Here is a 27,901-nt window from a genome sequence, read left to right on the forward strand (position 1 = left end):
CAGTTCTGAGTGATGTGAAGTACTGACTTCACCCCGGCATCTCCATAATACGTATCCGTGAAGACATTGTTCTTACTCACGTAGCTTATTGGTATGTAAATCACAACATTGATCACGCCATTATAGGAGACAGACTTCACAGTGACACTTCATGTAACATCTATGCGTTGGCAAAGAAGCACTAGGCCACATTTTCAGTTGTACAGTGGTAATCTATACTGAACAGCAAAAGAAACGCAACTGTTTATTTTTCAAATTTTTACATAGAAGACATCAACATGAACGCGTACTTTTACGATTTCTTTCTTTTTTTTTGAAACTTCCGTTTCTTTTCCTATTCAGTATATGTCTGAATGTATAAGGGGAACAGTTCCATTTACTGAAGCATTGGTGGACGTCAATGAGTGAGTGAGCTTTTAAGCCAATTTTAGAATTATTCCTGCCATATCACGGCGAGTGCCATCAGAAGTGGGCTTACACGGAGGAATCGAAACCAGATCTTCCGCGTTACGAGCTAACGCTTTAACCACTAGGCGACCCCGCCGTTCCTCATTGAATTTGAGTTTAATTGTCGTAATACCTTAAATGTCATTCTGAAGTAGCATTATCAATATTGGCAAGGTAGGCAGAATTTCAACTTCTTTAGGTACAAAGAAATGATTTACCTTTACCAATCAAGGTCAACAACCTCACTTGATACTTGTACAGGGCATATACAAGAAAGATCCCTTTAAAAAAATAATGAAGTTGAAATTCCCTCAGCCGTGTTGTTTCAGTGCTGAGGAGTTTTAACGTTATGAATCCGACCTGGGATTGGGAAGTCGTTTGAGTGTGTCCCCCTTTAAAGTCAGTTATACGTATCACGCAAAAGCTACAGCCAGTGCTGCTGGTATTAGGGTATAATAAACTTCAAAAACTTAACAGTAATACGAAAATACAACAGGACATACCAACAACCACCTACTGAAAGCTGTATCACAAAGACGGGTTGTCGTATCGTAAGAAAATAACATGACATTGTTGTGAAATGATTTGTTCACCAGTGAACATATGTGCTGAAGTTGTGTCCACATTCACGTGGAGTAGTTGTTTGTTTATTGTTTAAGACCGCAATATACCAGAGGGCTGTCTGTAAATAATTGAGCCTGGACCAAACAATCCAGTGATCAACCCGAGCATGATCTACACAATAGGGACACGTTGACGTGTGTCAACAAGGTCAGCGAGCCTGACCACCCATTTTCGCCTTTCATGACAAGCATGGGTTCTAGAAGGCCTGTTCTAAAGCTTGAGTGTGACGTTTTCACACGGATCGTTTTGGTGGTACTGTTTTTGAAGTTGATAAAATTCTCAAGTGACCTCACGTCAGTTAAACATTAACATAAATGAGCAGGAAAATTAATGCATAACCTTTTTAAATCTCTTGGAACATGAGAGACATTCAATGTTTGAGGCATTGGCGGTGTAAACTAATTGTAAAGGTGAAACTAATTCATGAAATTATGCAATTGTGTTTCTTTCATTGGGTACAGTAACAATAAAGCAAGACGTCCACCGTTTGAAACGACAATCAATTCTCAAGCGTAGAACATGTTTGGCCTAGGCAGTTTCTGGGAGGGCAATAACAGCATACATCGTTGGACAAAATGTACCTGAGTACAGAACAGAATAGGAGATACAAGAGTTCCGATTGGTATAGATACACAGTTAGTTGTATCAGGCTTCAGATGCATGATACACACTAAACCACAGCCTCTAATACAAATACATCGAACACTGAACAAGCGCAGTTCATTTTACACCGCAATGTGGCCCGGGTTATAAAAATACTTTCATTTATCAAGGGAGTCATGGTCATTGAACAACATATGTAAAAAAATCCCCAGAATGCAAACAACAAAACTGATATGGAATAAATGTATACATTCTTAAAAGCATCGACATATTTAGAAATTATTGAACTGACGTAAACGAATTCACAAACGTAAGTCAGTTCACAGTCACAAAAACGCACAGTAGCTTTGGAATTTCATCTACTAAAGAGCCAGTGAAAATAAATTATACATGTGAATAGTGGACGTGACGTTAAGTTAACTAACGTCATTATATCGATCCACGGCTAAGAACAATTTGAGACAGTGAACCCTTAAGGTTCAAATCACGACTTTGCAATATCGAATTTCCCTTGAAATTTCATTTTTCGCCAGTATCAAACGTATTTTTTTACAATGTGGTACAATTTTCCTTATCAAATGTGAAAAACTGACAAAATCGGTTTGCAGGGTTGAGAAACACTTATGTCGTTTCATGGTACAAAATACAGTATAAAATCAACGTATGTACACACATAAGGGCATCATATGTACATTGTGTGGACTTCATCGAGTATAATGTTACTTTTTTATCTGATTTTAGGTGTTTGGGTTTATGTTAATGGGAGTATATATCTCTTCAATATCGAATATTTGTGTAGTGAGAATGCATGGTTCTGTACTAGTATTAGTGAACATGAACTCTATCTGTCTGTTCAATGTCCCTTTCAGATACACTGCCAATGGAAATAATAAGCGATGCGCATTTTTGCGTTTTTCACCTTTTGTGGTGAATTGTTATCCTGTATCGGCACATTATTGCGTGGGTGAGTGAGTGAATTGCGTTTGAGACTGCTTTGAATATTATTTCGATGAAGCCACGGCATGTCTATTTCACACAGAAAGGAAATTCCGAAATGTCGTCCTGAAGCAACATGGCCATCAGTGACGCCAAACGGGGTGAGGATGCTTTGTCAAAATGGTTGTTTTAAACATTTTAATCAATTCAAAAGCTATCGTCGGGAATAGCTGCTTTTGCGGCACTCAGCAATATTCACCCACTTACTGAAATGGACTCTGAGAGTCGCACCCCTATCAACTCTGCACAGAAAACTGTGCTAGTGATTCCACACTTCTTGATCGAGACATCCAATGTTGCAGTGGCTTTAGTTAAATAAGAAAATAAGGAAATGAGTAAAATGAATAAAATATCTTAAAAACCACAAGCACAGTCCATTTTGCTAAAGGTTTAAATCTTGGTAGGAAGGTGCGTTAATTAAAATAGACTTCACTGACTTTACGACTATCAATTCAGGCTGGCGCTGTGGGTGTAAAGCTATACGGCCTGTCGCATGTAAAGAGATAAAGGTGATATACATAGTGATAAGGTTACATAGATATAGATATCACACAATATGTACAATCACGTTTGATTAATTCTCACTGTGATGTTCATGAAGATATACGCTTTGTTAGGATGTCGTCACCCTTGTCGCCATCTTATGTTGTCATGGCAACCGTATTCCATATGCCACACACAAATCATAATTTAGTTCACTGTTTCAGAAACATTTGAAATGACCATTCACTCTGATGTGTCATACGAGTCAGCGTTCTGGCTGACAAATTGTTCGGACAGTACGTCATATACGTTCACTCGTGCTACGTACGTCAAGGGCTTCTTGTTTCACGTACGGAATCGGTTACATAACACTATGCAAGGTTATCACCATCAGCAGTGGTGTGTACAGGTTTGTTGACCTTTGAGAAGGTCGTCATGACGTCATGGACAATCCGAACGTCTCTTATGGAACAGCAATGGAAGCCGGCGACACTTGATCACAATCTTGACGCGTGCGCAATGAATGCCACTGTGCAACCGGACATCTCTGCGACTGAAGCATCCGGTTCCAGTGAGTGAATTCGTGAGGTCCAGATCCGTATTTGCCGATGACCACTCTACCAACGAACTCGTCCCTGCTCTTAGAGTTGTGGTCCCACGCCGACACGACGAGACTTGTGTTGTCCAGTTGCTGGGGGGTCAGGTTAAAACTGACCGACTCGTTGAAGACAGGGTCCAGCGTATTCTTTTTGCACGACGTTTTCTTGGTTTTGATTGGCTTCTCGAAGTGAACTAATGTAATCTTTACGAATGGGTCTGAAACAAACAGAAAATGAAGCAATATGTTAGTACACAAAATGTACACTTCAATGCATCATTTTTTGTTGAGAATATTTAAAATGGCGAGGAAAGAGACATATGATATCTTTGGCAGACAGACAGACAGTTTATTCGGTAATATACGGGCTTATGGTCCAATTTACAGTTGATATATACTGTGTTTATAATGTCATGTGAACATAAATTAAAACAATTATCTAACAATAAATATATGTTTTAACAAAGTTGCAACTGAATGTATAACAAGAGGATTTTGAGATGTTAGTAAATTTACCATTAACATATTGTTTTTATGGACATGTTTAATATGTGGAAGATATCTCTCTCTCAGATCTTTATATTTATCGCAAACTAATAGTACATGAAATTCATCTTCAAACAAACCCAATTTACAGTATGCATATTTAATTAGATCAATATTTTCTTGTTTATGCCTTCTGGAAAAACTGACATTGAAATTGTGTAAGGAAAGTCTACATTTACACATGGGTCTTATCAAATCATTGTTTTCTAATAATGTTAAATATTTTTCTGGCTTTATAGCTGATTTTATCGAATTATAATGACATAAAGAGGATGAAGATGAAATACTATTGAGCCAGTTTTGATAATACATATCTTGCAAACTTTGTTTTAATGAGGACAGAAATAACTCTTCATCGCCGAAGTCTTGCTCAATCCAGACAAAAGAATACCCACAAGCTCTAACATTTGAACCCAGTTACAACTGGTCATCAAGAGTTTTCAATAAATCATAACAATGATAAGGATATCGATGTCGTTCCATCTTTAGTAATCTACACCAATATTTGACCACTCTAACTTGGCTGAGAATGAAATGAGGATAGCGCCCTATATCGCCAAGGATGGCCTTATTTGAAGCAAACTTCCCAACCCGTAAAAAGCGTTCAAAGTGTGATGACTGAACTTTATTGCCTCACAATATTTTGTGCCCCGTATCTCTGACCCGTAAAACAAAATCGGCGCAATTTTCACATCCAAAATAGAACACGCTGTAGGAAATGGAACATTTACAATTTTTTGAAAAAGTGTATAAACTGGAATAAGAGCTTTAGATGCTTGACATGCTAATTGCTTACAAGATACTGACCATGATAATCTAGAAGAAATGAGTAATCCTAAATTCTTATAATATGTCTTAATTTCTAAGGGAACACCGTCGTATATCCAGTGTTCAAGCTGAGCAATTTTACCGCCCTTTCTAAATACAATGACATTTGGGTTTTTTTGTAAGTTGACTTCTAAACCCCATTTCTTGCAAAAAGAAGACAGTACGTTTAATAGTTTCTGCAGGCCACTAACAGTATATGAAAACATGGCTACATCATCAGAAAGAAGAAGTAACATTAAATCAACAATAACCCATGTCACAAATACACCATAACTACACTCTTTGTATACTTCTGTTATGAGTTCATTAATGAAAAAGATAAATAGGGTTTAAAATGCAACCTTGTCTCACGCCAAAAGAAGTGGAAAACCCCTTTGTTCTGCCAGATGAAGTTTTAATACAAGCTTTCGCAGAACAATACACATTGCGAATGACGTTAAACAATTTTCCATGACAACCTTCAATAAGCAGTACATATAATCATTTCTTCTTATCAACGTAATCAAAAGCTTTTTTAAAATTCAATAAATGCACAATAGAATCTACCTAAATATTTTGTACACAATGCTTGCAATATGAATAGATTTTTGGCACTGCACTTTATTATTAAAGTACAGATTCTAGTCCTTTTATTGGGTTGAGTACCATCCGGGATTCGAACACACACTCATCTACCAGCACACAAAATGAGCCGTCTAACCCGCTCAGCCACAAGGAAAGTACAGACGGAAAGTATATATGTTTAATGGTGGTTGATGTGGAGCAAAGAGGAAATGATTCTTCGAAGTATTTCATACAGGTATCATACGCACTCTCACATTATCATATCAGTGTTTAACAACAGGTGACGAGCAGATGTCGTCATGATGGGCGTGAAACCCAACTGCCGCATCACAAAGTAAAGTAAAGCAGGTATTTTCATCTGTATACTTTCTTTTGTCCGTCAGTTTATCATATGTGATACATCAGCTCGAACATCATTTGGGTGTACTCCGTCTGTATTGTGTTTCTATTTATTACTTATGTACAAGGTGTTAATATGATCATGTCATAATGTACAGCTTCCACCATTCAACATTGGTACATTCATTTTTTTCTCTGAACGTAAGAAAACGATATCGATATCTGTGTCCACCAAATAATGTAGAGGTTCACCAAACAGTACCACTACAACTAATTCCCCCTCAAGCAGTACCACTACAACTAATTCCCACGCAAGCAGTACCACTACAACTAGTTCCCCCCTCAAGCAGTACCACTACAACTAGTTCCCCCTCAAGCAGTACCACTACAACTAGTTCCCCCCTCAAGCAGTACTACTACAACTAATTCCCCCTCAAACAGTACCACTACAACTAATTCCCCCTCAAACAGTACCACTACAACTAGTTCCCCCCCTGAAGCAGTACCACTACAACTAGTTTCCCCTGAAGCAGTACTACTACAACTAATTCCCCCTCAAACAGTACTACTGCAACTAATTCCCCCTCAAACAGTACTACTGCAAATAGAATCCTAGTAAAGCAGGTGTTACAATACGTCCGTATTTGCACATCAAAACCAGGGAAAATCGTTTGATGTGGGAAAGACAAAGGTGTAACAAAAAATGGAAACAAAACATACTTGAGAATTAGGAGATAAACATACTGTGTTAGAAAATCAGAGGTATATAACGAAATTATAATAGCCCTAAATCTGATTTAAAACCGAAAGCGTAGCGTGGGGTTTTAAATACAAACTTCAGAGCTAATATAATTCCGTTATGTACTTCTGAATTTCCAACACAGTCCGTTTATCTCCATTCTACGTTATTCCGATTTTAAACACGTACATAATGATTTGGAAAATCAGACGTATATAACGTGATCATATACCTCTGAATGACTTTGATTAACAAATCACAATCCAGTATTTACTGAAGTCATGGTAGAATAGTCAGTGAGTGTGGTTCTACGCCGCTTTTAACATTATTCCAGCAAAACCACTGCGGAGGAGACCAGGAATGTGCTTCACATATTCTCATTCGAACTGGACCTTCGGCGTCTCGAGCGAACGCCTCAACCACAACCCTGTTCTTTTCAAATCCATAAATACCGTTAAAACAGCACCTTATTCCGCAACACAATTTCCTTACAAAAGAAGACCTACCGGAAGCCCTAGACCAGGATTTCAGTGGAAAAAAGCTGGTGTGACCTTTGGGCAAAAATCCCTTTGGGGTAACCTTTTAAAATATGAAATCGATTTTCTCGTCAACTACACCATTGGTTACAGTATAACGAGGTCACAAGAAATCTCCTTAACACGTTTTAAGGATTCTAATGTGCGCTTGCCAAGCGCAGTTTCCTTTCAAAAGCTATATTTACTGTCTAGACTGTTTGATTTAATTATCAGCGTGAGATGTGAGATGTCCAGACCTTGAAGTAGGTGCGTGATATGACATTGCTTTACGCTTCCGTCAACTATATGCCGGCCTATCGGCGCCCTTATGGCCCGGGCACACGTACGTATACCCAGATATCACCTTGTAAATACCCGACCTTACTGATGGGCCACGGGCAGGGTATACTCGGGACAATGTTTCACCTGATGAAGGAGTAAGGATACACTCCGAAACATTGTGTTCCTCATGATAAAGAAGTTGACATCCATAGTAAAACATTCCTCCTCACCTGTATCGCTTCTAAATGCCATGGGGCGGTGGAGTAGCGTAGTGGTTAAGGCGTTCGCTCGTCACGCCGAAGACCCGGGTTCGATTCCCCACATTGGTACAATGTGTTAAGCCCATTTTCTGGTGTCCCCCGCCGTGATATTGCTGGTATATTGCTAAAAGCGGTGTAAAACTTAACTCACTCACTCACGCTAAATGCCATTCAAGCAACTGACACCGTATTACAATCTTGGATTATATCATTTGTATCCAAAATATCCTCAGTATCTGAAGAAATCTTACATTTGAAAATTCGATTTCAACCCAAAATTACAAGCACTGAAAAACAGACTTAAGACCCCAAACACAACTACGATACCCCCATCAAGCAAAATGTTTACGGTAGCGCTATGGGCATGCGCACGTGTGTGGATACAGGCGCGTTATAAATGACCTTAATTATGTTTATTATCATTAAGTGCCAACTTAACAACTGTTTCTGTCTGCTTTATTTCATATGAAGTCATATCCGTGAAAATCTGTGTTAGAACTGGTCTTCAGCAACTCATGCTTGTCGTAAGAGACGACTAACGGGATCGGGTGGGCCGTCTCGCTGACTTGGTTGACATATGTCGTCTTATCCCAGTTGCGTAAAATGATATTGATCACTGGAATTTCTGGTTCAGACTCGATTATTAACAGACCCACGCCGTAGAGCTGTGATAATGTTGAGTGCGGCGTAAAAGTAAACTCACTCACTCATATTAAGTCACCATAAAAGTTGACATGGGTGCATGTATTCCTTCTGTCTGCATTCCACATTAATGTCACGGAAAATACGGATTCATCAGCTGTGCCAAAGTTTGGAAAATGTCTTAACACCGAAGTCGCGTTACTCTTTCTCTCGAGCTAATGGCAGGAGCAATCGGAAGTACAGGTCACGCCATCTATAAGTGACAGACTCTCCAATTAAGTAAGGCTTGTCGAAAGACATGTCAAGATTGTTCGCGAGTCTCAATTAATTGGGAAAATACATAAATCGAATTAGGTTCCTGAGAAACACGACTCGCTTTGTAAATAAGTCACGTGTAGGTGCGCATGATTCATGTTATATATTTAGCGCTTGCCCTTACAAGTGTAGCATAAAAGATGTAAATATACAAAGTACGAGAGGACAGATTCAGCGAGGGGGGGGGGGGGGGGCGCATTGGTTTACATTCGTAAGAGTTCTGGAAAGTTATTAAAACATAATGGTAACATTAAGACTGACAACAGCAATATGCATTGTTAACATAAATATTAATGTTAAAACATATATAAGTTAGCCCCCTACACATGCTAATGTATGATTGTTTTCGCACCAACTTTCACAGTAACGTAGGTTTCATGGATATCGGATATCGTCGACCAGCGATATTTCGCAATCTGACTGTGTCTTTTGACAATATTAAAACGGTCCTTGTGTCGTATATCAAGTGTTCAGCACAACGAATTAACTTAATATATGTTATATATGTTACATGTCATGTGTTGAATGTGACGAATTAACACGTGTCATGTGTTCAACTTGACGACGTATCTGTCTTAACGAATAAATCGTGACGTTCTATCTGCCTTAATTAATGCCATATTCCACATGCCATGTGTTCAACGTGACGATTTATCTGTCTTAATTAATGTCATATTTCACATGTGTACTATTCAACGTGAGAACTCATCTCCCTTAATTATGGCATATTCCACATGCCACAGTTCAGTGTGACAAGTTATCCCTCTATATTAATGTCAAACCTCACATGACACGTGTCCAGTTACTAACTACAAATCGACTTTTACAAGGAAATGAAGTCATTATCGTGAACACGTTTGTTGACACGAGACTAAAATTCCTTAAAACAATTTTGATGTTTTGAACCTTGGGCAAAGCGCTGTTAATTTTAATAATTGACTCATGACTGTGGGGTTCACATATCCTGACAACACGTCTTCAGCGTGTATCTATCCGTCGTGGACGCTGACGTCAAACAATCTCGCCTTTCTCAACCTATGGAAGGCCGGCAGGGAAAAGACAAAGACGGAATTCCTTGGACTGTCTTAGGCTTGGCAGTCGCCTGTCACATGCGATGACTCATCACCAGAACACAAAAACATGCTTACAGACAAAACATAAAAAGACCAATTACTTGGTCGTACAAAGGAGATTCGCATAATTCGATTGGGACAAACGTCAATGACGTCATTGATGCCACGACTCACGTCACTAACAAATATCGCTCCCCGCGGTGCCCCAATCCCACTGGCAGCAAACTGAGAGAATGTTAAATTTCCTTAAGTCAGAAAATAACAGATTTTGTCCCTTGGCGGAAAATCTTTAGCTTATCAACCCTTCAAGTTGTCATTTTCTGAAATCCTTCCAAACGATTCTGTCTACGCTTTCATCTAAATCCGACCGTGTTAAGTATCCCGTGAGCTTAAGTTGCTAAGGATCGCGTAAAAGTATCATTAACCTCAAGAAAATGTCAAAAGTACAAATATAGCCCCAAAGTCCCTTTTCACTTTCTTGAGACAAAGGGGACAAGCCTTTTGCCGCATGTTTGCCTGAGATAGGCAGGGGATGCACATTGACCGCCTGAAGCGAAACGAAGAATATGATCCGAAAATATCTCCCGTATTGTGTTTGGATCTAAATCAGTCATCAAAGGGGCAAATTAGTGCAGCAACGTCCCTACATCTTATGGCAAAGACTAAAACGAGTACTGATTATGAATGCGACGAAACATTATTCTTTCAACATTCTCACCACATCAAAAATAAGTATGATCAAAAGGTAAAAAATATACCTCTGGAACATATATTTCAAACAAGAGATTTTAAATCCCAAATCACTCGGCGAAAATTATCAGAAGCAGATGACCAAAAAAATTTGTCACGACAATTACTTGCTGACTTTTTATGTCCTGGACAAGAAAAGTTGGTCGATTTAGTGTCAATGCGTTCGTGCATGTGACAGTTGCTGCAGGTCAACTTAAAATATTTTAATCACATGTTGGACATCCTGCTGTCTCTCAGCTCGCCGGGTTTCTTTGCTGTTAATGGTAACTGTTATGTCCAGTCACCTTTCCTCATTCTTTCCTCATTAGTCTGAAACCCCTCGACAGAAAGATGTACCATGTATCTTTGACATTGTTTTGTTCTCGCTGATATCAAGATTCGCGAAGCACTGTTGAAAATGCGTGTCCTTCACATACACACGGGGCGATGGGGTAGCCTAGTGGTTAAAGCGTTCGCTCGTCATGCCGAAGACCGGAGTTCGTTTAGCCACATGGGTACAATGAGTGACATTTCTGGTGTCCCCAGCCGCGATATTGCTTGAATATTGCAAAAAGCGGCGTAAAACTACACTCACTTCTTACTATAAAACTAAGGTTCTATAAGAATTGTGAGCTAACTGTTGCTTTACGTTGTTTGTTTGTATAATCAGCAAGTCAGACCATGCATATATCCCACTTAGGCCACGCGACCTTCAAATGGTATTATGTCTGTTTGCTCGGGTGGAGAGGTAGCCTAATGGTTAAAGTGTTCGCGTCAAACCATGCTCACTCACTAACTCGGTCGAGAATGTAAATGTATAGCCTTGGAAAATAGTTTTCATTAGATCACACTTTGAAAACAACCGGTAAAATATTTTTTAAAAACTCAATAACAGTTTTCTAATAACTTGTATCCGCAAACAATCAAGACTGGTTTGTGCCTGAGATTGACGTCAATATCAACATCAATATGAATTAGATCGATGCATCTGCTAAAAGACTGGAATCGCGTATGAGAACGTACACGAACACTCTATTCCCTCCATATATAAACTATAAGCAGCAATGTAAGTAAGCAATAATCCAATGGTGGTACGATATGTCTATTAATCCCGCTAATGCTGAAGGATGGGTATCAAGGCTTTGGTCGTCACTTCATTATTAAGTCAAATATCTCACACAGCACCACTGACGTCTACAGCAGACACGCATTCGAGGATCTACTCAAGTCTAAGAACGTGTGACGTCAGTCAAGAGGAGACAGTCTCCCAGTATGTGAATCTCCAAAGGGACTAGTAATATTGACAGATGTAGATGTACACTGATTCCATAAACCTTGCAGCGGCCTCTGTTGGTTTCGACAGGGAGGCTATATATATATAGAGAAGAAACTCCTCGAAAAGCCCCTTTAAGATCACTTATACTCTAGTAGGGTACAAATACAAAATCACTTGCTGACATAGCTTTAAATGAAACCCCACAATTAAAACTATTAATTTCGACCTTTAATTAACTTAAAATGACCTTTTGTTAACAGTGCACAATTCTCAGTTTTGTCTCTTGCTTTGCCAAGTTTTCGAGTTACAACCCTTGTTTTCATAGACGATTCTATCAAAATCACTTGGTGTCGTTTGGTTGTAATCCATGCTAGGTGGTATAAACCTACACGTTATTTGTCAGCATTCACTTGATGCTCAGTGAATGAATTTATAACAGGTATAATTAGTGGTAACGCCACTTAGATTACACGACAAAGGCCCCAATTCGGCATTTCTTGTGTCTGGGCCGTTCAAAGGATTAACCGATAACACGCTGATTGATTAATTAGCTTTATGTGGATTTAAATTGGGGATTTGTCAAAAGGTAGTGGTTATGTATGTACATTTACTAATCTATACTGAATACACTCTGTCGTGTCTGTGTCTGTGTAAAAACAACACCCTTCTTTCAAAGGATTAACCGCCAATACATTGATTGACTGCTCATTATTGGCTAACTAAATAACTTTTTAAAAAGAATGACGCACATTATGCAATTATGCCAGGTGTGCTATCTTGGGTAACCAATGAAACTATACAGCAATGTGAAAAACCTGAAACGATACATCACGTTTTCGTATATTAGACTGTTAAAAGACACATCACTTGGAAAATCTGCAGATGAATTATATATCACTCGTCTTTGTGGATATTGATGGATACATTACTCGAACAAAGTAATAGCCTGTCATTGCTCCTATAACTTTAATTTTAATATTTGCATTTTTGTTTTTATTAAGTTGCCGTAGCTTTCAACAGAATCATTGTTTTCGTCGTGAAGTGCAATGATGCAGACGACATACACTAGGGCGTGCGTGCGAATTATGATTCATATAGGCAAACTATGAAATGTCAACATATTACATTCCTGTTATACATTCGCAGATCGCTTCTTTTTATTAAGTTTCAAAATGCATACAAGTATGATTATAAAGTAATTAGGATTGTGGGACCAAGTATAAAGACGTATACTGACAAGTGTCTACATACTGGTGAGTGAACGTTACAAACCAAGTAAATTTAGCAAGTGAAGAAATTTATCGCGCAGTATTTTCACTTCGACACCGACCTCGCTTAGGTTATGTTACAGGTTGTGTCATGCAAACCCCTTTTGGTTATGATTCAAATACATATTTATATAGTTTTGATTTTGAAGAAGAAGTCCTTATGTTAAAACTTGTGTCATGCAAAATCCTTTTGGCCATGATTCAAATGCATATTTAGCTACCAGTAAAAAGTAGTTTTGATTTTCTAACGTGATGAGAACAAATCATAATCTCGAGCTCAATAATTCTAACGGACTTTAGCCCGTGACTTCACGATTTTCAAAAATGGCACCCTTGTCCGAGGGTGAATGCTGTTTAAGTTTGTTTTCACCGACTTACAAAATCACTGGTAGTAACTGGTAGTAACCGAGCTGCTGACTTGGCTGACACATGTCATCGGTTCCTAATTGAGCAGATCGATGCTCATGCTGTTGATAACTGGATTGTCTGGTCCAGACTCGATTATTTACAGACCGCAGCCATATAGCTGGAATATTGCTGAGTGTGGCGCAAAACTAAACTCACTCACTCACTCACTCACTCACTCACTCACTCACTCACTCACTCACTCACTCACTCACTCACTCACTCACTCACTCACTCACTCACTCACTCACTCACTCACTCACTCACTCACTCACTCACTCACTCACTCACTCACAGACCTTATGCCAGACAATATTTTCCCTGACACGTGAACCTGCGGTGACAGAACCACGTTATATAAAATGGCCTCAAGAGATAAACAAGTCACAATTCGGAATGACACGACTAGCTAGAATGAAACTAATAAGAAGTTTATAAAATGTGCTGCTAACATGCAACAGAACTCTTTCGAAACATTCATATTTGTTTGGGTTTTTTTCGAGAAATGTTTCATGATGAAAATGGCCGAGGTCGAAGTGTTTTGGCTCACCTGAACCGCCCACAAGGTCGGTCTGAAGTAGTTGTTTAGCCTTCATGACGTCGATGTTAAGTCGACCAGCGCTCGGCAAGTAATTGAGAGAAAGGAGGATTTCTCCAAGGTCCTGCCGCTCCTGAAAATATACACCGACAGATCTGTTAAAACGAACGTCATAATACACATTTTAAATAGGATTTATAGAACTGCAGTCATATTTGTAAATTACACTGATTAATACTAATCTGTACATTGGAACAATAAAACTACAGACATACATAGTTTTGTAAATTGGACAAATAAAAAATCAGTCATATGTGTAAATTGATATACAAAAACGTAGCTATATGTGTGTGTTTAAGATGATGTGGTCGTGTGTGGTCTTGACTTATATCCATGTATGAACATCCTTGCCATTTTCTCAGGGTACGTCTTCAAACCTAAACACACCTAAAAGCGATTTCAAGTACATAAACATGTTTTAGGTATGAAATATTATCTCTAATTGACGTCAGCTCTTAGAATAAATATGTAGTGTTTCGTGAAAGCAGTCGTTATATTCTTTCTACCTTTATATGAGGTTTCAACATTTAAGAAGGCACCTGATATGGCCATTTTGACAGTAGTTCATCGTACCAGAAAACACAAATCTACCACGTTTGCCTTGTTTTGCTGCGTGTTGTTTTTATATAGAGTGGATATCATTTCTGATACGACCGGAGAACGGGAATAGTATCACGCTTGTGTGGTTGCATATTTCTGTTTGGCACATCATGCATTTAACAATGAAACCACTTGGCTGGATTTAAAAAATACTGAAATGTCATAATGCCTTAGAAACCAACGACATCTCAATCGTAGATAAACATAACTTTTGTAAACGAGAATGAAATGCCACTGTGTTTTTCTTCCCCTTTGATACAGAAGTCGAATGCAGAGTGTAAATGCAGGTATTTTCAGTGCTGTGCTGGATTAGAAATGCCACCATACTTTTATTTATAAATATTTCTTTCATGTTCACTGGTGAGGCCTATTTGGACTGGTCGGTTAAATCGATCTTTCACTATAAAATAACAAGTTATTGCAAGGGGCAAAATATAGCATTTAAACATTGTACGGTATATTCCATTTTGAAATTCTACCACCAGCCAATGCACATAAGAAAAAGTGATATGCATCCATAGCGATGAAACATTTCCAAAGGAATGGAAACTTGTCACATTTTCCCTTGACTTCTCTTCATCATCTGTTTCCTCTTGGAATCATCATTTGCATCTTCTCATTCTTGTAAATCCAATATCCTCTACTATTTTCAATGGTACAGTAGTGAAACGGGTCACTAAAATCTGTGATGATATCCGGTGTTTGCGAAATTTGCAACTGAAATGCATCAATAGCAGAAACGCAATGTAACCCTTTTACATGTATAGGAAAGTCACATGTCTAAAGGTATTATGAGCAAGTGTTCATGAATTATTATCAAATGACACCAGGTGTAAGCGAAAAGGTAAGAAATAGAGTCATGCTGCATGTTCTCTGAAGATGACACTTGTAGATTTTAACTTATTTTGACATCAGTTTGAAAGAAAGTCGCTTTTAAAACGCTGGCACTTCTGTTTTGCTTTCGATTTGCACCGAATAGCAGTTACAATTTTGTATGCTTTCGATGTAGATCTTTGATTTTCAATATCGGGTAATTACTTAAATGTGGTTTAATCAAATTAAAACATACAAAAATGCGCAGGAGCTCACATTATCCGCTTGGTTTTTGCTATAATCTCCTAACCGGAGATCGATCCGGGTTAGAAATGGCCTTTAGCAACCTATGCTTGTCGTAAGAGGCGACTACAATGGGATCGGGTGGTCAGGCTCGCTGACTTAGTTGACTCACCATACCTGAATTTCGCAGATCAAAGCTGATGATGTAGATCAGTGGATTGTCTAGTTCAGAATCGATTATTTACAGACCCGATTATTTGCGATGATGAACGACCATCAAACAAACATTTTTTATCCCGTATCATCTAAATCGACGCGCGCATTGCTTGCGGATCAACAAGAATATATGGCCGAAAGACGCCAGTATAATGCCAATGAAACAGATTTTTGACAAAATCTAACAGTAACTGCACAGTCCATATAAGAAAATCTGGCCTACCACTTTAAGAAAATTGTTTAATGGACCGAGTGCCAACGCTGTGTCACACTGTAGCTAGCATTACTCTCTACCACCTGCGCGCTTACTTACGCAGAACCAGTCAAGCTGGTCTTTCTTCAGATTCCGGCATTAAATCGCTCGAGAGTGTTTTTAACGATAAGCATGCCACATGCGAGGCCTTGTAACAGAATCAAAACGCCAACGCATTGTACAGGAGATTTCCACGGAGCAAAATGTCATTCATAAGTTACTGTTGAGTCAAAAGAAAGGAGACAATGGCCTCCACCCACTCCCCGAGACTTGAACAGACTACAGCTCTTTACTATAGACCAGGCGTGTAGCAATGTTCAAGGAGCGAATGTAAAGCTGTACTGTGTTCCATCACGGAAACAGCTGAGACAGTCTCTTGGGACTGTTTACCGGAACACATGGACTCATTAGCTTAAGGAAGCGTGGACGATGAGTTTGTCTCTGTGGGTATGAGTCAGCTAAGTTTGCACACAGTCGAAAAAATACGCTCATGTCAATTGACTGTACGTAGTGTTCTGGGAACAACGTTGATGTCCCATGAGTTAGATATCCCAGCCGTCATGCATCCTGATTGACAGATACCCCAGCCGTCATGTACCCCGTGTGACAAATACCTTGGTCACCATGTACCCCATTTGACGGATTCCACAGTAGTCAGACACCCCGTGTGACAGATGCCCTAGCCGTCATGTACCCAGTGTGACTGATACATTAGTAGTCAGATACCCTATTAGTCAGATATCCCCGTGGTCAGACGCCCCAGTACACAGATACCCAGTAGTCGGATACCCGATTTATCAGATACTCCAGTTGTCAGACACCAAAGTAGTCAGATACCCCTGTGGCCAGAAACCACATCAGTCAGATACCCCCGTGGTCAGACGCCCATTAGTCAGATACCCGATTTATCATTCCCCAGTAGTCAGACACCACAGTAGTCAGACACCCTCGAGTTTCAATGGTCATACAATAAACTTCCAGGACGAAAAGGAGGGAGGGGATCCCTCTGAATCCGCCTATGTTGTGTAGTTGTGTATGCTTTGTACAAAAGAATTACTTATAGGAACATTCTGACTTGGTGAGTCGTGATATATATATATATCTACACACCACTGTCTTTAAACGTGTCTCCTTCTTAGAGAGTATTGCGTGAGTTCCGGTTGAGATATTTGTTACAATAAAGGGTACACACATCTCCCGAACGGTAGGGTGTCGTTATTGCTTGCCGTCCAGTGTCCGTTCCCACAAAGGGATCCTAACTCTACGATGCCCGTAAGCCAAAGTGTAAAAGTATGGGATTTACGATCCCCTAAGATCGCTTGGAAGAACGGAGTCCTGAGGGCACCGGAATGTTTCACTTAACAGCACCGTTGGTCACCAATTAGGATTACTAATAATGAATGAAATAACGTTTTTATGCAAGCATTATATAAATAATACGAATATTATACAGTAAACACTACTATATACTTGAAATAACGAACTCCGATTCTGAATTTCCAAACAATACATTTTACCCATCGGAAAAAAGCTCAGTGCTGAACAAACACAGAAAATATCGTGTAGATATGAAAGCTTTAACGAACCTTCTACATAACAGACAAACCATTCTGTTCGAATAGTCTAGAAGGCTGAATAGTAGGAAACCTTGAGGCAGCTTATCACGGTCGTCAATACTTCCTTCAACTTTCCTCTGATATGTTATTTTTAGACAGACATTTGTTTCAGAATTCCCAATACGTCCAGTGAAACCCCAAGCTAATTATTCTTTTCCAATCCTCTCTGGGATACCGTTTTTAATTAAAAAACTCAAACCCCTTTGTCGGCCTTTCACTTCCAGGAGTGTGACTTACCGTATTTCCAGGGGAGAGGGGCTTCCACATATGACCTCCCTTGATGAGGTTGACATTGGACAACGGGAGTAGGACTCTCCCGATGATGCAGTGCCGGGAGTATTTGTCAAAGTCTTTCACAATGACCTCTAATGTCCTCATATGAACTTCCTTATAGGAGATCTCATACATAAAATATTCATTCCACATCGGGCACTGGCTCTTCCGCTGAACTGTCGTCTGCTGGGAGTTCTTTTGGTCAGGAAGAAGGGATATTTTACAATAAGGATTGGAATGCGCCATGTCCTGTTTGTTCTCGTCGAGACTGAAAGGCGGAGGAAGATCTTTTGCTTCAATAATTTTGACTACAAGGACCTTGGAGGATACCTCGTACTGAAGCCCGAAATGTAACTGACCAAGCTGATATTGAGCAAGCTTCTGCTCGTCGGTCAAACACGGTTCATCTACGGGTTCGTTATCGTACAAATCTCGTTGGAGGTTCTCAATGCTTATCTCGCTCTCGCTGGGTAGACGTCTTTTCGGCTTGGGCTGGACACTCTCCCTGTTTGCAGCCCAGAATTCAATGGGTTTCATGTCAATGACTGGGGTACACTTGTAATGTTTGTAGTCCCCGCTGACGAAGCTTGAGGAGGACACGGAGTCTGTTCGGGAGTTGTCGGAGTCGTGGCGTTCCCTGTAACTTCTGACGCTGTCGGTGTTGCTCCCCGTTGAGTCGAGGCGGGAGAGAGATTCCCGGAAGGTATGCTGAATGTCTGGTTTGAGTTGGGGCTTGTTTTTGTTGGCCTGGAAACAGTCACAGCAGTCCTGTTTGCAGCATATCACTTCCAGTACCTTCTCCAGCACCTTCTGAGACTGAAACAAAGATAGATGGTTACGGTGTGAAGGTTAAACATCACTACAAACTCTATTCCAAACAACTTCTCACACTGAAACAAAGATAGATGGTTACGGTGTGAAAGTTAAACATCACTACAAACTCTATTCCAAACAACTTCTCACACTGAAACAAAGATAGATGTTTACGGTGTGAAGGTTAAACATCACCACAAACACTATTCCAAACAACTTCTCAGACTGAAACAAAGATAGATGTTTACGGTGTGAAGGATAAACATCACTACAAACTCTACTCCAAACAACTTCGCAGACTGAAACAAAGATAGATGGTTACGGTGTGAAGGATAAACATCACTACAAACTCTATTCCAAACAACTTCACATACTGAAACAAAGATGGATGTTTACGGTGTGAAGGTTAAACATCACCACAAACTCTATTCCAAACAACTTCACAGACTGAAACAAAGGTAGATGTTTACGGTGTGAAGGTTAAACATCACCACAAACACTATTCCAAACAACTTCGCAGACTGAAACAAAGATAGATGTTTACGGTGTGAAGGTTAAACATCATCACAAACTCTATTCCAAACAACTTCTCAGACTGAAACAAAGATAGATGTTTACGGTGTGAAGGTTAAACATCACCACAAACACTATTCCAAACAACTTCTCAGACTGAAACAAAGATAGATGTTTACGGTGTGAAGGTTAAACATCACCACAAACTCTATTCCAAACAACTTCGCAGACTGAAACAAAGATAGATGGTTACGGTGTGAAGGTTAAACATCACCACAAACTCTATTCCAAACAACTTCACAGACTGAAACAAAGATAGATGTTTACGGTGTGAAGGTTAAACATCACTACAAACTCTATTCCAAACAACTTCGCAGACTGAAAGAAAGATAGATGTTTACGGTGTGAAGGTTAAACATCACCACAAACTCTATTCCAAACAACTTCACAGACTGAAACAAAGATAGATGTTTACGGTGTGAAGGTTAAACATCACCACAAACACTATTCCAAACAACTTCACAGACTGAAACAAAGATAGATGGTTACGGTGTGAAGGTTAAACATCACCACAAACTCTATTCCAAACAACTTCTCAGACTGAAAGAAAGATGGATGTTTACGGTGTGAAGGTTAAACATCACTACAAACTCTATTCCAAACAACTTCACAGACTGAAACAAAGAGAGATGTTTACGGTGTGAAAGTAAAACATCACTACAAACTCTATTTCAAACAACTTCTCACACTGAAACAAAGATAGATGGGTTAACGTGTGAAGGTTAAACATCACCACAAACTCTATTCCAAACAACTTCTCAGACTGAAACAAAGATGGATGTTTACGGTGTGAAAGTAAAACATCACCACAAACTCTATTCCAAACAACGTCTCACACTGAAACAAAGATAGATGTGCTAACGTGTGAAGGTTAAACATCACCACAAACTCTATTCCAAACAACTTCACATACTGAAACAAAGATGGATGTTTACGGTGTGAAGGTTAAACATCACCACAAACACTATTCCAAACAACTTCTCAGACTGAAACAAAGAGAGATGGTTACGGTGTGAAAGTAAAACACCACTACAAACTCTATTTCAAACAACTTCTCACACTGAAACAAAGATAGATGGGTTAACGTGTGAAGGTTAAACATCACCACAAACTCTATTCCAAACAACTTCACAGACTGAAACAAAGATGGATGTTTACGGTGTGAAGCTTAAACATCACCACAAACTCTATTCCAAACAACTTCTCAGACTGAAACAAAGATGGATGTTTACGGTGTGAAGGTTAAACATCACCACAAACTCTATTCCAAACAACTTCTCAGACTGAAACAAAGATGGATGTTTACGGTGTGAAGCTTAAACATCACCACAAACTCTATTCCAACCAACTTCACAGACTGAAACAAAGATAGATGTTTACGGTGTGAAGGTTAAACATCACCACAAACACTATTCCAAACAACTTCACAGACTGAAACAAAGATAGATGGTTACGGTGTGAAGGTTAAACATCACCACAAACTCTATTCCAAACAACTTCTCAGACTGAAACAAAGATGGATGTTTACGGTGTGAAGGTTAAACATCACTACAAACTCTATTCCAAACAACTTCACAGACTGAAACAAAGAGAGATGTTTACGGTGTGAAAGTAAAACATCACTACAAACTTTATTTCAAACAACTTCTCACACTGAAACAAAGATAGATGGGTTAACGTGTGAAGGTTAAACATCACCACAAACTCTATTCCAAACAACTTCTCAGACTGAAACAAAGATGGATGTTTACGGTGTGAAAGTAAAACATCACCACAAACTCTATTCCAAACAACGTCTCACACTGAAACAAAGATAGATGGGCTAACGTGTGAAGGTTAAACATCACCACAAACTCTATTCCAAACAACTTCACAGACTGAAACAAAGATGGATGTTTACGGTGTGAAGGTTAAACATCACCACAAACTCTATTCCAAACAACTTCTCAGACTGAAACAAAGAGAGATGGTTACGGTGTGAAAGTAAAACATCACTACAAACTCTATTTCAAACAACTTCTCACACTGAAACAAAGATAGATGGGTTAACGTGTGAAGGTTAAACATCACCACAAACTCTATTCCAAACAACTTCACAGACTGAAACAAAGATGGATGTTTACGGTGTGAAGGTTAAACATCACCACAAACTCTATTCCAAACAACTTCTCAGACTGAAACAAAGAGAGATGGTTACGGTGTGAAAGTAAAACATCACCACAAACTCTATTCCAAACAACTTCTCAGACTGAAACAAAGATGGATGTTTACGGTGTGAAGCTTAAACATCACCACAAACTCTATTCCAAACAACTTCACAGACTGAAACAAAGATGGATGTTTACGGTGTGAAGGTTAAACATCACCACAAACTCTATTCCAAACAACTTCTCACACTGAAGCAAAGATGGATGTTTACGGTGTGAAGGTTAAACATCACCACAAACTCTATTCCAAATAACTTCGCAGACTGAAAGAAAGATAGATGTTTACGGTGTGAAGGTTAAACATCACCACAAACTCTATTCCAAACAACTTCGCAGACTGAAACAAAGATAGATGGTTACGGTGTGAAGGTTAAACATCACCACAAACTCTATTCCAAACAACTTCACAGACTGAAACAAAGATAGATGGTTACGGTGTGAAGGTTAAACATCACCACAAACTCTATCCCAAACAACTTCGCAGACTGAAACAAAGATAGATGTTTACGGTGTGAAGGTTAAACATCACCACAAACACTATTCCAAACAACTTCTCAGACTGAAACAAAGATAGATGTTTACGGTGTGAAGGTTAAATATCACCACAAACTCTATTCGAAACAACTTCTCAGACTGAAAGAAAGATGGATGTTTACGGTGTGAAGGTTAAACATCACCACAAACACTTTTCGAAACAACTTCTCAGACTGAAAGAAAGATGGATGGGTTAAAGTATGAAAGTTAAGCCGTCACAACATAATCTATTCCAAGGCCTTCTGGTGATGAGGTCACGAGAACGACCGCAAACAATATTTAAAAACCGGAAGGCTTCTTGTAGTGGACAAAGTTGCAAATATCCTCAATATTTGAATGCCTTGCATTTCGACATACCTTTACCAACAAAAGGTATTGTCTCAGTGGTTACCAATCAAATCACCTGCCCTTTATTTTCAGCAACATTTTACTGAACAATCAAACGACGGGATAAGGAAAAGTGAAACGGCCACATCATAGAGATTCTGTGGTATTAAGGGACTTGTCAGGGCAAGACTTAATGGACGCGGATGCATTCTTTGCATAATACTTCTAAATGCTTCCTTTTGTGTATTAGTTTGTTTTCATTGTTGAATTTTCCTGAAACTCCATCGTCCATTTCGTAGATCTCACCGAACATCGATGATGTTCGTGGATCGAATAGAAATTGGGTTAGCAATAAAGGATGGGTAATTTGAGAACTGGAAACACCGGAAAGGACCCAAGGACAAGGTAAAAACTCGATTCCTGGGGACAGTGCTGATGAGTTACAAAGAGTATAGAGTACAATTATCGCTGTCAATGCATTCGATAACAGTTGACTATTACAAGGGTAACGCTATTTCGAGGGCATTGTCATTTGCAGAGGCCCGAGGTCTTTCATCAATTGCAAATGATAATGCGTTATTAGCGTTACCGTTATTATAGCTACAATGAATAGATTTCGACTATTACCAGTCGTTTTGTCGTTTTATATAAGTTTACCATCTGTTTACCATCTGTTTACCATTCTCAGCAGATGAACAGTTAGGTTATTGGCCTGTAGATCTGTTTACATTGAGCCATACGATTTCGGTTGTTGGGAGCCAATGCAGATATTCACGAAACAGTCTACATGTTTCACAAAAACTGTCATAAAAAATTGTTTAAGAGACAAACATTTAGCCATAATTCAGTTTGCTATTTTTACAAAATCGACTCCTCCAAGTACAGAGGAGACCGTGCTGAGAATAATCACCCCGCTATTAAGCTGTACAAAGCTTGTGAAATCAACAACATCATTATTTCAACACGCACTGTCGTAGCTTTGGGGATTTATGCCGAATTCAGCAAATTTGACGCTCATCTTCATTTTCGTTTCCAATTAACAGATACCCACATCCTCTAGTCTCCCGCCACGAGTTCAAGGCAGCATTTGGATAATAGTTTCCTGATAGTATTCATTAACCCTGTGCGCTGTCAATGACTGCGGGAGAACGCGTATCGAGTGGTATCGACTTTTTGACCACACGCTGGGTGAGTTTGTTCGCCCCCTTTAGATGTGGATTTGTATGTGTTGGAAGGACAATGCCAGGTTATCGTGCACCTTGGTGTCCTATATCTTAAATGTAGGCTTGGTTTTTGTCTGGTGGTCACTGTTCATACTGAAACTAGTAAACAGCCTTTGAATATGTCAGAGGGTCGAAAAAAGGAAGGCGTGCATACTACTTACAAAGGACAAGGTATTTTTTTCAATTCGTATTTAGTGTATAACTATGCCACCTTTTAACCTTCCTGGAGTTGGAATGGATAGGTAATAAAGATTTGGTTGGGAAGGTGGTGCTGCGAGGGGAAGGGTGGTGCGGGATGTAAAACCGGGGAAGTTGGGACGAGAAGAGTGAAGTTGAGACGAGAAGAGTAAAGTTGAGACGAGAATGGTGAAGTTGAAACGATCAGGGTGTAGTTAAGACGAGAAGGGGGAAGTTTGGATGAGAAGATTGAAGTTAAGACGACAGGGGTAAAGTTGAGACGATAAGAGTTAAGTTGAGAAGAGAAAGGTGTAGCTAAGACGAGAAGTGTGAAGTTGAGACGAAATGGGTGGCGCTGAGACGAGAAGGGCGTAGCTGAGACGAGAAGGGTGCAGTTCAGACACGATGGGTGCAGCTCAGACGAGACGAGTTAAGTTGACTCGAGAATGGGTGCAGTTGAGACGAGAAGGGTGTAGCTAAGACGAGATGGGTGAAGCTGAGACGAGATGGGTGAAGTTGAGACGAGAAGGTTTAAGTTGAGACGAGAAGGGTGACGCTGGGAAGGGAATGGTGAAGTTAGGATGAAAAGATTGCTGTGGGATGGAAAAGGGGTGAAGTTGGGATGGCGATGGTAATGTCGCGATGGTAAGAAAGATGTAGCGATGGGAAGTGTGAGATTGTGACGGGAAGGGTGGGATTGTGACGGGAAGGGTGAGATTGTCACAGGAAGGGTGAAATAGGGATGGGTAAGATGGCGTTGGATGGAAAGGGTAAAGTTCGATAGTATTAGTATTGGGTATTCTGTGTTATGTAATGTACAGTTAATTCCATTGCGCCGTTTCAGTAGTGGCTTCTCAGTTTGCCCGATTGGTTGTCATTAGCATCTATGTCACATGAGGACAATGTAACATGAGGACAATGTAACATGAGGACAATGTAACATGAGGACAATGACATCTCTCCCACATAGATCTCCCATAGATCGATTGATGATCGAAGTTGAAACCTGTATTAACCAACAGAGGAAAACAAGACAAGGTTAAATGCAACTGTTACTGTTGTCTCCCTTGGCACAAAGTCACACAAGAACTAACAATGGCCACCTTTTTCACAAAACTGTGTCTATTTGTTGCCTAATTTCGCACAAAACAATATTCAAGCAATGCTCCCGTAGCCTGTACTTTATCGAGTCGAGAACAGACTAAACAAGGATTCATATTACCGTATTTCCGCAAGTCAACACACTAAGACAAGTAGTTCTTATCCACAGACTTTTCACTACCATCATCTTTGCAGCTAAATATTGGAGTCAAATAGACGCTGAAAGAAATATACACACAGACCTTTAGTCGGGGAAATGCGGTATAGTCAGCTCGCCGTGTCGTCAGAGCAAGATGATATGCAATCGACCAAATGACCACCTTGGCCGTTTTATTACCTGCGGTCCAACTTGGATTGTCCTCGGGGTCTTGTTTCACAATAACAACCACTTGAGCTACTGACGTCAAACACGCCTTCAGTACGATAAAACTTCTAATGTCTCCAACCATTCCCATCACTTCCAACGACTGTACATCTACCTACTTATAAGATGTATCAAGTGTTTGGTTTCATAATCGTTACATCAGATACCAAACACGTTTTGTTTTTGTTTTTTGTTTTGTTTTGTTTTGTTTTGTTTTTGCTCTGCTTTTTTGTTTTTGTTGTTGTTTGATGCTTTTTTCCTTTGGGTGGTGGGGGTTGTTTTTGCTTTTGTTTGGTTTTGGTGGGTTTTTTTTGGGTTTTTTTGTTTTTTTTATTTGGTTTGGGTTTTTGGTGTTTTTTGTATTTGTAGTAGTTATTTGTAAATTTAATTTCTGAATCCCTGTTATAGTCAAGACTCAGCAGTCAGGGAACCGCTCAGAAGATACGTTGCAATCTAATGGGATACAGGTGTACATTTTGTACGAAAGACGACAAACCATTAGCTCACCATGCACACAAACACAAGCTTATTTTTAATTGTCAAACAAAATTCATTAAGAATATAATGAACTCAGTCGTATTTGAATAATATGACATAAGTGCCATTTAGAATCAAATTTGACTTTACAGGCTTTGTTATAGAAATACATTTTTCAATCTGTACCTCAATCTCAACCCACCTTCCACTGTGTACAAGTAATATTTTCCCAATAATATGAACAATTGAAAAAAACAGTAAAAACTTCTTCTGCTCAGTTCCAAGAACGCCTTTTCTGCCACACGATGTGTTCAAGCATCGATTCTAGTACAAAGTCACTTTAACCTCCAAGAGCGAATATCCCAAGCATACTCCTGAGACGAAGGTGCCAAAATATGCCTGGCAACAGCTTCGTTTCCCTAGAATTGTATTTCTCTTTTATTGGGCGGCGTTGTCCGGAACTGAATCCCTTATTCGAGGAGGTCTCTTCTTCGTTGTATGGAATTGCTGCACCCTTACAACGCAATGAGCACCGTTTCACGCCACCGTGTCCACAAAGTAGGGTGTTTATCACGAAATCGATAATATCTAATCACTACGTGGACCTCCTTTTAGTTTATAGTCCTCACTAAAGTCTGCTTTTTAGCAGAAGCAGCTGGTGTTTATATTTATTGCATTCGGTGCCAGGGGGTCGCAAATGGTTTATTAACCCACGGTGAGTATTGGTTATTACTTCAGACATTTCGTAACGTTATCGTCCGTCTCCTCCATACCACACCATTGGCAAGCACGTAACTTCCGCTTAGTCTAAAAGGGAGTGAATGAGGTTTTGCGCCGCTTTTAGCAATATTCTAGCAACAACAAGGCGAGGACACCAGAAATGGGCTTCACACATTGTACCCATGTGGGGAAACGAACCCGAGTCTCCGGCGTAACGAGTGAATGCTTTCACCATAGGGCTACTCTAAGGTCTCAGTGTAAAAGCAAAATATAGACGCAAGTGCTTACGTGGTAAGTACTGGTGTTTTGTGTGAATGTTTCCAAGACATTTTTTCAGATATGGAATATCGCTGTGAAGATGTATGTGATCATTCATGGGAAAGTTTTACGTTTCATGAAGGTATAACTGCAGTAAGATTTCCAGTGAATGAATGACTGATGTTTTACTCCATATTCCGCCTATAAGAGAAACCTAAAATGGCATGACGAGCGAATGCTTTACTCACTAACCTACCCGATCGCCCGAATTAAGATTAGTTGGGTTTGCTACCCTGACTATACTTTATCGCCGGCTGTAAGAAGGAGCGGTGGCACGGGTTCGATTCCCTCTTGGGTACAATAAAACCTGTTTCTGAATAAAACCATGTACGTGTAGATTATCAGTTCTAAAATGGACATCAAAAGTGATAAGATATTTGATTAAAAATCCAAAGATGAAATATATAGTTTCTGATGAAGACATATATCATTAATCAATAACCAATAATTTGTCGGTCTGGGTCCCGTTTCATAAAGCCATCGTAGTACTACTACTACTGTCGTTAGCAGGGGCGTGGCTACCATTATAGAAAAACAGACTGGGCTTACGCATGATAGAAAGGTTGGGCAAGCATTCAGCACTATCTAACATAACATTTTGCCAACCTATCGGGTCTACACGACAACAATGGCTTGCTAAGCGCCTGTAAGTCTAGACTGCATTATACGGCTATGGTAGCTTTGTGAAACAGGGTCCTGGCTTTAAACTCTACCAAGATCACAGTCAGGGCATCGTAACATCACACACGTTTTCATCCTCCCTGGAGTGACATGTCATTCCTATATTGTCTCTGAGCGCAGACCGATTAAGGCGCAACAGGTCGGAGCTGGGCAAGTCAGGATGATCGATACCGACCATATTAGGCCCGGCGTTTGGCATTACAGTCTGCTGCTGCCGTCGACAGCAGAACACGATTGACAAG

General features: G+C 39.7%; 1 protein-coding gene across 1 annotated transcript; it reads right to left on the minus strand.

Annotated features, from left to right (window-relative positions):
• On the minus strand, positions 1-27,837 carry LOC137283885 (synaptotagmin-17-like). The gene is made up of 4 exons (XM_067815560.1): positions 27,727-27,837; positions 18,109-18,960; positions 14,083-14,203; positions 1-3,969 (listed from the first exon to the last, which is right to left on the minus strand). The coding sequence occupies exons 1-4, from the start codon at positions 27,835-27,837 to the stop codon at positions 3,617-3,619; spliced, it is 1,437 nt and encodes a 478-aa protein (XP_067671661.1). The 3' UTR covers positions 1-3,616.
• Between the last annotated feature and the right edge of the window lie 64 nt (positions 27,838-27,901).

Source organism: Haliotis asinina, chromosome 5 (genome assembly GCF_037392515.1).
Source record: "Haliotis asinina isolate JCU_RB_2024 chromosome 5, JCU_Hal_asi_v2, whole genome shotgun sequence".
NCBI classification, from domain to species: domain Eukaryota; kingdom Metazoa; phylum Mollusca; class Gastropoda; order Lepetellida; family Haliotidae; genus Haliotis; species Haliotis asinina.